The following is an 11,079-nucleotide window of genomic DNA, read 5'->3' on the forward strand; positions in this document are numbered from 1 at the left end:
AAAAAATCTAAAGATGTTGCAGGAGGACTCAGGGGCAGGCCAGCTTTACCAGGATGAAGTTATCTCATTATGGTGAAATTGACCAGTACAAAGCAAGTACTATTTTGTAAATTATTCCTTAAATTTATAATTCCCTTGTGTCAATAAGCTGCAATTCCTGCATCCCTTTTCAGTGGAAGGCTGTCTGGTCTGCGAGCATGCCCATTGTAGCCAGCTGGCATGGGATGAGAATGTGCTTTTTTCTAATCCTTAAACCTCTGAAAGGCGTTAATATGTCCACCTCCAGCTGTTGATACAACAGGAACTTGTTTTCTCCAGCAAGTGCTGCTCTAGGAGAATTAGCAGATATTGGATCTCTTCAAGGAACTTCTACCTCCTGTCAATTATCCACTTCCCAGCCTCATGAGTAACCTCTGTGTTGAGCAATCACCCTCATGTGAGGCACAGTTGACAGGCCCTCCTTCAACACCCATATCAGCAGCAATCCCTCTTTCTCTACTGCTGCGTGTCCCCTGTGACTGGGGAGCTTGAGTGGTCTGTCATGACCTAGGCAATATTTGCTCCATGGGACATTAGGTAGCAAATATGTCAGGATATCACCTTAACAGATGGGTGCCATGGAGTATTTCTTCCTTTTTTTGATTGTCTGGCTGCTCTCCAGGCATATGGCTGTATTTTTAGGTGCCTCCTAAAAGGAACTTAGCAGTCTGGATTACTACCAGAGCAGAGGACCATCTCCTGTTTCTCCTTTGGACATCTCCCACCATCACATCCGCATCCCTGCTGCTGCTTTCTTTTCTCTAACTTCCTTCCTGTCCTATCCCAAATCCACAAAGAGATTTCCAAGATGGACTCACAAATATTTCATGTAAACAAATCCTCTTCAGATGAATATCAACATAATGTGAATATTTAAGGGCTGTGAATATCACTGTGATTAGGGTTGGTGAGAATATTTGTTAATGTTTTTGTTGATGTTTTCCCAGCTCTAAAGTCAACAGTCAAGGTGTTACGTAATTGGGGTCCTTGTGGACACAATGCTGCTTCTGACTGTGTTCCAGTGACCCACTGTCTGATTTTAGATAATCTCTATGAGCCTGAGTTTCCCCCTCTGTGCCTCAGTTTCCTCATCTGTAAAATGGGAAAAATAGTATTTACCCACTTTTTGTAAACTGTTTAGAGATTCTCTGATAAAAGGATCTCCATAAATGCAAAATACTATGACTACTGCATGGGAAATCTCATTCCAACATATTCAATAGCAGGAGTAAAATTTAAAGAACTATACAGTAAACCTATTTATACATGATCATATATCTGCTTGGGATTGAGGGCTGTTTGGAACTAAACCTCTGGCCAGCTAGTCATAAGACTTAAGGTAGTTAATGTGCTAAAGTCAAAATCTGGGTACCAAAATTCAATAGAAAAAAAAAAGAAAAATGTAGCTCAAAGCTAAAATAGTCTTTAGCCATCAGTGCACATGGCACTGAAGAATTGTTCCTAAAATTCAATGCTTTTTAAGTGTTTTTCTTGGATGCAGTTTGTCTCTAAGGTAAATGAATAACTCTAAAAACAACTAGAAAACACTCTTAATTTGACCATTATACCTTTATTTTGTTTTTCATGGACATACAACTTATTAAAGAGAAAAAGAGAGGGAAAATTGCAGCTTTTAGTGTCATATTGAGGCCAGGACTAAATGCTAACTAGGCTTCACTTTGACTTAATTCACATTTCCTGAATCCAAGATGCAATGTAAGCACACCAGTTCCTAGTAATCTGCTACCTTGCTAACTGATTGATCCCAAAAGCGATTACAGATCAGTCAATATTAATACCAAAGTATGAGCCTGGCTGAAGGCCAAAAAATTATGGTCACTTTATCCCTTCTTCCAGATTAAAAAACAGATAGAGAAGAGGTGCTCACTTAAATTACATTTTGCAAATACAAATGGGTTTACGGCAACATTTTATAAGGCAAACCTGAATCCTTGTCACTTTGATTTTGGCTTTTCACACTCAAGGCATCCTTTGAATTGCCAGTGTATAAAATGTTCTATTTACCCTTGAGCTTGCTGTCAGAAGAGCTGTTAATATTTTCTTTAAATATCTGCTGGTATTTTCTCCATCCTTCACCCCACAGAAACGTTTTTGAACCAGCTTGAATCACGTAAACGAAAGACATTTCATTTGTTCTAAATATACAGGGTTATTTACCCTTCACTGCAGCATTCCTATTGGAGATCGGCATTTAGGGCAGCACTTGATGGGGAATGCCACCTCAGGTAGCAGCACATTAGTGTATGTGCAAATGGCTCATGTTGATGAAAAAATGTAATAATATTGGTGATATGGTACATTTTACGTAGTCCTTTTCATCCCAAAGAATCCCACAAGCCATGAGTTTGATCCAACTGTCCTTACACAGGCAAAACTACTATGATATTTCAGTACACAAACAGGAATTGCTTCACTCACTGCTGAAATCGAGCCATTCCTGTGGAGGAAAGCTGCAGCTGTTTACCAGCATATAGTGTCACTATACAATGATTAAGGACAGGAAGAATATTATAGTGACTGAAACTGCACAGGGAATGAAAACAAAATATAATTACCCAAGTTGGAACTGAGATAGGAAGCAAAGATTAACAGACTTACACTTGCAAAATGTGCACTGGGAACTCTCATAACGGAGAGTAGGCAGCGCTTCACTTTTAAGCCTCCTCAGAAAACAACACCTCCAAAAGCACAGTGCCACTCAGCAGCACCATAGGGCATACGTTTAATATTGGTTTTGAGAAAAGAGGTCCCACCTATTAAATCACCCATACCATCAGTCACTTCCTGGAGAAATCTGTGTTTTCCTTTGAGGTCTCTCATCCAAGTGCTGACATGACTTAGCTTGTGAGATATGATGAGCTTTCAACCGGAATGAGGTGGCATTAGTTCAGCTCTCAATGAAGCGCTTTTTTAAAAAACAAAAACAAAGAATGATTGATTTAAGGAAAAAAAAAAAGACCAAGACCAACTGAGCTGAATGAGAACTGTAATTATAGGAGTTAGTTAAAAAAGCAGCAAAGTTAGGACATTCTGGGAAACACAACATAATGTGTTTTTTTCCCAGACTACATTGAAGATTAATGTAAGGAAAAAGTGAAAGGAATCAGGATTTTAATTTTTCTAAGGCCTGAGGAAAGACCTTGGTATTGAAGGAGCTGGCAGGAAGCCCCTTAAGAAAATGTACAGTATTTTAGTGATGGACAAATCACATTCCGATACAAGAAAAGAATGGACTCAGCTATCTCCCAGAAGATAAACTGAATTATTTAAATGTCTGAAAATACTTTAAGAAAAAAAAATTTTCATTTGTGTGTTCTCTGTGCAGTTCCAGATAATTCTGGGGGGAGGGGAAGTAATGGGTCCCTCTATGTCAAGTGGTTTGTTTTAATTTAAACAGTAGTGAGAAGTAAGGGGGCCATAAGATAGAGGTGGCCCATTAATAGGGGCCCCATTTCCCTACAAGCCCTCCGGTAATTTGAGCACTGATTAGGTGGATTGAAAGAGGGTTTTTAAAGGTATTTCTGGCCTGACCAAAAGCAAGGACGTTCAGAAAATGTTGGGAGTGCCTGCCCTTAGAATTTCCATCACAGTTTCTTGGCCTCACAGTGTTTAGAGCATGTGGAAATAGCCACACTTCTGTAGTGTAACTGACAACACTGCAGGATGTTACGGTGTGTGATGAACACCTGTCCCCTAGATGTCTGGTAGGGTGCTCTGTGTACTGTGAGCTCAAAGGCAAGCACTGTCAGTGCTCCAAGCACTAGGCCGCACAGGTTTCCTGCCCAGCCCTCAGCTTGCAGTCCCAATTCTCAGGCTCATGTTCCCCAGCCTTCCCTCTGCAGCCAGCTCCCCGAGTGCTGCCTCCAGCCTGCTTCTACTTGTATGCTGCTCCAATCCCCTCTGACTTAATAGACACTTCAATTTAATGTCCTCTAAGAATTATGGCGCCTCAACTGGCTGGTTGTTAAACTGGGCAAGACAGTGCCCTTTGCTGGCTAGATCCTCTCCCTCCAGCTCAGCCTTGGTGAGGGGGAAACTTCTCAGTAATGAGCCAACTAGGTTGTAACAGTATTAAGCAGAGGCAGTTTTAAAAATGTTTCCTTTTAACTTTTGATCATTAGGTAAAGTTTGGCTAGTAGAGTCTGCCTGAAACACCCAATCCTGTTAGCTGGTGTTGATCCTGCGGAGTAAGGGTTGAATGAGTTCTGCCACGTCTATCAGATAGGTGGCCAGTTACTGCTGTCAAGGTGTAAGTGACACTCTCTCTTTCTTGAGAAGATCTAGGGTCTGGGCTGAGCAATCTTGAGGTTGGACTCCCAGGACAAAACTTTAACTGAGGTGTGAATTCATTAACAAAGAAATAAGACATGAAAGCAGGCTGTGCAAGGCATCATCTCACTTGGTGATCATGGCAATGATATAGGAAATATATTCCCATTAAGGATTTGGCTGATGGTAAAAATAAATGTTGTAAGGGTGCCCATTGTAAACACTTCTGTATGTTACTTAGAATACAGGTGGCAGGAGCCTCTGATTTACAGACAGATTCCTGGTTCTCATGTATGTTTGCAAGATTAGGTAAAAATATGAAGCTGTCTTCTGAGTGGGTCATATCAGCTGATACTCTGATAACTGGAGAGAGGCAGCTAGAGTTTTGCAGCTGGGTGAGCCAGACTAATGGGAGTTTGCCTACCAACTTCACTGTAGAAGTGTCACTACCTTTGCCTTTTTCTGATGCTTTTGAAGGTCTCTCTCTCTTCTCCCTTCCTCTCCCCCCAGTTGCCTCATCAAGTAGCAACTTGCCTGAGGAGCTAGCAGCAGGAGGAATTGAGATGAAAGTGACTCACCTCTGTGCCCACTCCAGGTGCATGCCTTCCTTTCCTCCTTCCTGCTCAGAGGCTGCCCCCCCACCCCTAACTTTGAGTCAAGGATTGTTTCAGCTGGAGGGGACAGAGGGCTAAATCCAAAATGGATTTAGCTGCCTAACTGCAACTTGAGGTGCTTAAGTTGAAAATTTAAATCTTCAAAACCTAACTTCCCTAGGTGCCTATGGTTCCACTGATAAAGTCCACATGGCACCTACATTTCTGCATGTGCACAGCCATCTAAGTCCCAGGCATCTAACTCATGCTTAAGCTATAGTGGAATCCTCAAACTAGGCATTGCTCTGCTTATCTCACCGGTGGGGCCTGATTTGGTAGGCATTTGTAGGGGTCTCTTTCCAGATCAGACCTGGCACAAAACCATATAGCTGGTGATGCTCCTGCTCCCTCTGTAATCTTTAGCCCAGTGGTTACAGCAGCATCAGGCTGAGGGGGAATTTGAACCTTGATAACCCACATGCTGGGTGAGTACTGTAACCATTGGGCTAAAGGTTATCCGGGTACCACCACCAACTTCTCCACCTCCATTGTTTTGTGCCAGAAACGACTTAGATGCCTAACTCCAGGAGAGGGTTCATGGCTGTGTAAGCATGTGGGACTCACTCCTGTGGCACCTCCTGCAGGTCATCCAGGGAATTAGCTCTTCCAGCCTCTGGAGCATCCTCTGTGGGCCAGTGTCCCGCTGCCACTGTCCCCTGTGTCCCTCCCAGGACCCAGTGCCCCTTGACTTTGGGGTGCTGCTCCCTGGCAATACCCCCTCAGTCTCAGGGTCTCCCCACCCAGGAGAACCCTCAACCCTCTATCTCTACCTTGCCTCAGTCATAGGCTACTGCCAGTCACCATCTAGCCCCCGCTCACTGGGGCAGACTGCAGTGTAAAAGCCACTCATCATAGGCAAGGGGGGTTTGGACCTGCTGCCTCCACCTATAACAGAGCCGCCCCTCTGCAGCCCTAGTACCCTCTAGTGGGCCCTTCCTTCGGCCTGCAGCCTGGGGCTCTGCTAGGCTGGAGCTCCCCAGCTCCGTGGCCCTTTCCAGCACTGCTCCGCCCTCAGTACCTTCTCTTCAGACAGCCAGGCCCTACTCCCTCTGAGACTGGAGAGAGCCTTTTAGAGCGCCTGGCTCCCAGCCTTTTTATACAGGTGAGCTGTGGCCTGATTGGGGCGTGGCCGCAGCTGTGGCTGTTTCCCCAATCAGCCGAGGCTTGCTGCTTTCGTAACAGCAGCCCTCTCACAGTCTCCGTCCTCTCCCAGGGCTGATTTCAAGCCCTGCAGGGCAGGAGCGGGTGACCACCCTGCTACAGCTGTAAATCCTGAGCAGAGGGAGGTGCCTAACTCCATTTGAGGGGTGGGACCCAGAGCCTCCCATGGGTACAGTGAATCGGGGAGACCGGCAGGCCCCTGTACTTCCATCAAATTGTGAGGAAGCGGGCGGGGAGGTGAGGCAGGAGACAGGTGGGCAAGCAGGGTGAAGAGATGAATAGGGAGGCAAGTGGCAGGGGGGAGGAGGCAGATGGGCAGACGGCAAGGAGGAGAGCAGGGGGTGGAGGTGAGGAGGCGAGCAGTGGCCACCGGCAGCCCCCCTACCAGAAACTCCACCTCCCCCAGCGCCTCCTGCCCGCCAGCGGGTCCTGCCGATCAGCTCCACCCCCTCACTCTCAGTGCCTACCGCTTTCGTGGCATCAGGGGGTGCTGGGGGGGGAAGTGGAGAGGAGTGATGGCTCATTCCTTTCAGTGGCATCTCCCATTGGTTAGCTTAGTCAGTTCCCCGCTCACTGTGTCAGCTTTTGTTGGTCCCATTCTTAGACACCTAACTCTCCCCATGCATTGTATAGGGAATTTGGGAACCTAAATTGGTGCTGTAGACTTTATTAGGTAGCAGGGTGAGTAAAAGAAAGGCATTGCAATGTTGAATCTAAGTCTCTTTTCTGGGTCTACCCCAGAAAGTCTGGAAGTGTCTGGAGTCCCTTCCTGTCTTCTCCAATGTAGAAATATGGCCCAGCAGGGGCAGCAGTACTAGGATTCCTGGTGCAGAGCCAAAACAACATTACAGTAGGGAACCAGCTGTAGTTGTGGCAATAGAAAGCAAAACAGAGGCAGAGGAGAAGTAGAAACTACTCCATCAGGGGTGAAAGAGAACCGAATTTGAACTCAAGGGTTAATCTTCCCTTGTACCATGCCTACCCTTTCTGAATTGGAGAGGGTGGGCTGGAAGGTGTTCTCTGAGCTAGAACTGCTTGTTCTGACAAACTGTGTATACATTTTGTGTAATGACCAGGCATCTACCAATGGCATTTAAATCAAGACCTTTAAACTCATTTCACTTGTAATCTACGCACACGATTTTCTAAAGGAGAAAGGTTAAAGCTTTATACCTGTTGAAGCTTTATACCTGTGAGATCCACAAAGCTCCTTTTCTATGTTTAGTAACAATAACTACCTTGTCTTAATATAATGCAAATTATAATATAAATTAAAAACTGTAATTTTATCATTCATTTAATAAATGCTGGCCATAAAGGTCAAGATCCATGAAGCAGACATTGATTAAAATTAGCTTTACATTTGAAAGGAAAAATGTAAATGTAAAGTTTGCTATTAAAGAGCAAGATTCAGCTAGATCTAGATTTTTTCAGAGTATGGTAATGACTTCTGTACAATTCTGTATTATTTTTAAAAGGTCTGAAAGAGCAGATTTTCAAAGGCACAAGTGGCAGATAGGCATCTTGCTCTGTAAGGGCCATTTGTGCCTTTGAAAATCTACTCAGAAGTGGATAAAATCACTTGTAGCATTATATTAGTAGAACAAACAATTTAGAGGAAGTGTGAAGGTGGTATCAGTTACAGAAACGCTGAGGGAATCCAGGCTTAGATGGTTTAGGCATGTGAAAAGAAGATTGGAAAAATATATAGGAAACAGGATGTTAAAATTAGAAGTGGAGGGTAAGAGTAGAGTTGGAAGTCCCAAAACTAGATGAATGGATGTCAAACAAAAGGAATGGACTAGTTGTGGAGTTTCTGAGGAACTGCTTCAAGACAGAGTGGAATGGAGAAGAAGGACTCGAAGAATTGACCCCATATGAATGAAACTAAGGCAAGAAGAAGAGCAGGAATATGGTATAGAAAATACTTACTGCCTGGTCTCTGCCCCCTATCAGTTTTATGCGGTGCTTAGGCACTGTCATGAATATAAATAGGAAGATGAAGTGCAACATTAAGAAATATTTTATTTGCTTGTCTTTTCCAGGGACACAATCAAATCATAATGTACAGCAGACCAGTATATTTTTGTATCTTGTGTGGCCTTATTTTGCTGCTAGATGCTGGATCTAAAGACAAAAATCCTTCGATTTACACAGTATATGGCTTGAAGCTCTTTTCTCCTGGATCTCTCCAATCAGCCAGAGACCATATAATAGGTGAGTTGATACTTTGCCTGTGAATGTAAAAATGAGCTAACCATTAGCTGGCGAGCCTGCATTTTCCCATGTTGACAATCAAATGAATGTTATGGGGAAGTGTCTTTGTCCCCTTCATTCATCTAAAGGTTAAACCTGTAGAAAAACTTTGAAGAAGTCAGCATACAGATATGGTGGCACTGGGCATCCATCCCTCACCCCAAAAACAGTTCTTAAAAAGAAGGATTATATTTGTATTCTCTGTAGAAAACTAACAGTCACTGATGATATTAGAAAAAGACATTGTGAAATTCAATTATGCTTTGTACGGTGGTCATATACACAAAGACATCACATCACAGATCAGCAAGTTTCCCCACTCTCTGCTGCTCTGGGGAAGTCACACCTGCTATACTGCATTGTGTCTGGGCACCTCGTTACTGGTAAAATATTTGCAACCTGATGATGGTTAAGACAAGAGCAACAAATATAGATTTAAATTTTCATCATGAGTCAAAGAGCTGTGTGTGTGTAAAAAATGATGAAGGGGAAAACATTATAACAATTACCAGGATAATGAAGGATATAAACAATGAGGGTGGCGTAATTTAAGGTAGTGAGGAGAAATGGGATGAAACTGAAAAAAAACCCTTAGGCTTAATATTGGGAAAACTTCCTGACACTGAGATTGGTTGGCTGTAGAACAGTCTTCCAAAGGAAGTGGTGGAAGCCCAGTTGTTTAAGACATTTAAAACAAGAGAAAACAAAGTATTGGAGGAAGCAAGCTTGTGGCATGGACTAGATAACCTAATAAGACTTTTCCATCTGTGATCGCTATGCCTGTGTGTAGCTGCAGCTAAAGTTTGCTTATGCTATTTTTAGGATGGACTTATGGCACTGTCCATATACTTGTTGGCTCCCATTTCCCCTTACCACAGACTGGGGGAAAACGAAGACCTGCATCACTTATTTTCTTCTTACATCTTATTTTATCTGCCTGTCAAAAGTGAACAGTAAAAATGCTGATAAATAATTCATCAAGAATCCTAAATGACTCCAGGGATAAGATAAATGGAAAAACTATAGCAACGACTATAGAATGAGCGAGCTTATAAATGGGCTAATTTTGGCTGGCCTTAGAGACATCATGGAGCAGAGTCTTGAAGCAGACTGGAAAAGAGGGAGGGAGGTGGAGAGAGATTACAAACTCATATTAGCATTTGGAACCTATAAAAAATAGAAGCCAGCTGCTTTAAGCATCTCACCCTCTTCTTGTTTTCTAGCTGTGAAAGCAGGTAATTCTTAGTATTACAGTGTCCCATTCATTGTCATCATTCCACCATGTTTCTGGGATGCCTATTATATCAATAATCTCATTTAATACCAGGCACTCAAGTTCGCCCATCTCAATATTTAAACTTCTAGCATTTGTATACAAACACTTTTAAAATTTGTCACTTTTTAGTTGTCTGCCTTCATGTGATGTGATTGAATGGGACTCTTTTTTTCATTTGACTGTTTCTCTTCAGTTCCTACCTGTACTTTATCAAATTCTATCCTCTCTTTACTAGGATATTGAGAATCCTTATTAATAGATCCCCTCTCTGTGGGATCTCTCTGTCTGAATTATGTGCTCCTTTGCACCTTTTGGCTTTCCACTAGCCTTTAGTTTAAAAACTCCTTTCTGACCTTTTTAATTTTACATGCCAGCAATCTGGTTCTATTCTGGTTTAGGTGGAGCCCATCCTTCCTATATAGGCTCCTCTTTCCCCAAAAGATTCCCCAATTCCTAATAAACCTATCACAAATTCCTAGGCCAAAAGTAGTACTGTTTGTTTGCAGTATGCTTTAACAGATAACACCAGGTAAGTGGATGGTGACCATTTATTTTTGTATTTTGCCATTTCCTTTTTCACTTCTAAAACAAGAAGTTTTTATAGAATCTTTTCCTGGTTCTTCAATACAACATTCAAACGTGTCTCACCCACACTGAGAAGATGCCCTGGGGGGAGGGATAGCTCAGTGGTTTGAGCATTGGCTTGCTAAACCCAGGGTTGTGAGTTCAATCTTTGAGGGGGCCACTTAGGGATCTGGGGCAAAATCAGCACTTGGTCCTGCTAGTGAAGGCAGGGGCCTGGACTTGATGACCTTTCAAGGTCCCTTCCAGTTCTAGGAGATAGGATATCTCCATTAATTTATTTAAAGCAGCAGCAGCAGTACTGGCCCACAGGTATATTTGGTACTGGGGAAAATCAAGGGCCAGATTTTCTATCAGTAATGCTCAGCACCCGCAACCTGGGTCAGATTTCAGAAGTACTCAACTCCCATTTAGGTACCTAAGTGAAGTGGCTGGATTTTCTCAAGTGCTCAGCACCTAATAGCTTCCATGGTTCTCAATTCAGATTGATTAGGTTCAATACTGAATGGCAAATAAATCTTTACTGGAGTGACTGGTAGTTCAGGGGCTTGCTGATGAGACATGGATCCTATGTCACTGGTTCAAATCCAGCACAGGGCAGTAGTCACCAAAGTTTGCCATCATCTGATTTCTGCTGTTCAATGATGTGGCAAGTGATTTGCTGATCTCACTCATAAGAACTATCACATATTAAGTAAAAAGAAGAAGAGGAGTACTTGTGGCACCTTAGAGACTAACAAATTTATTAGAGCATAAGCTTTCGTGGACTACAGCCCACTTCTTCGGATGCATATAGAATGGAACATATAATGAGGAGATATA

General features: G+C 43.0%; 1 protein-coding gene across 1 annotated transcript in view; it reads left to right on the top strand.

Annotated features, from left to right (window-relative positions):
- Positions 1 to 11,079, top strand: part of PCNX2 (pecanex 2) — a 232,827-nt gene that overhangs the window by 57,539 nt on the left and 164,209 nt on the right. Inside the window, exon 13 of the mRNA XM_034765099.1 lies at positions 8,189 to 8,360. Within this exon, the coding sequence (XP_034620990.1) occupies positions 8,189 to 8,360 (172 nt within the window). The remainder of the gene's footprint in view (positions 1 to 8,188; positions 8,361 to 11,079) is intronic.

The sequence above is a fragment of the Trachemys scripta genome, chromosome 3 (genome assembly GCF_013100865.1).
Source record: "Trachemys scripta elegans isolate TJP31775 chromosome 3, CAS_Tse_1.0, whole genome shotgun sequence".
NCBI classification, from domain to species: Eukaryota; Metazoa; Chordata; order Testudines; family Emydidae; genus Trachemys; species Trachemys scripta.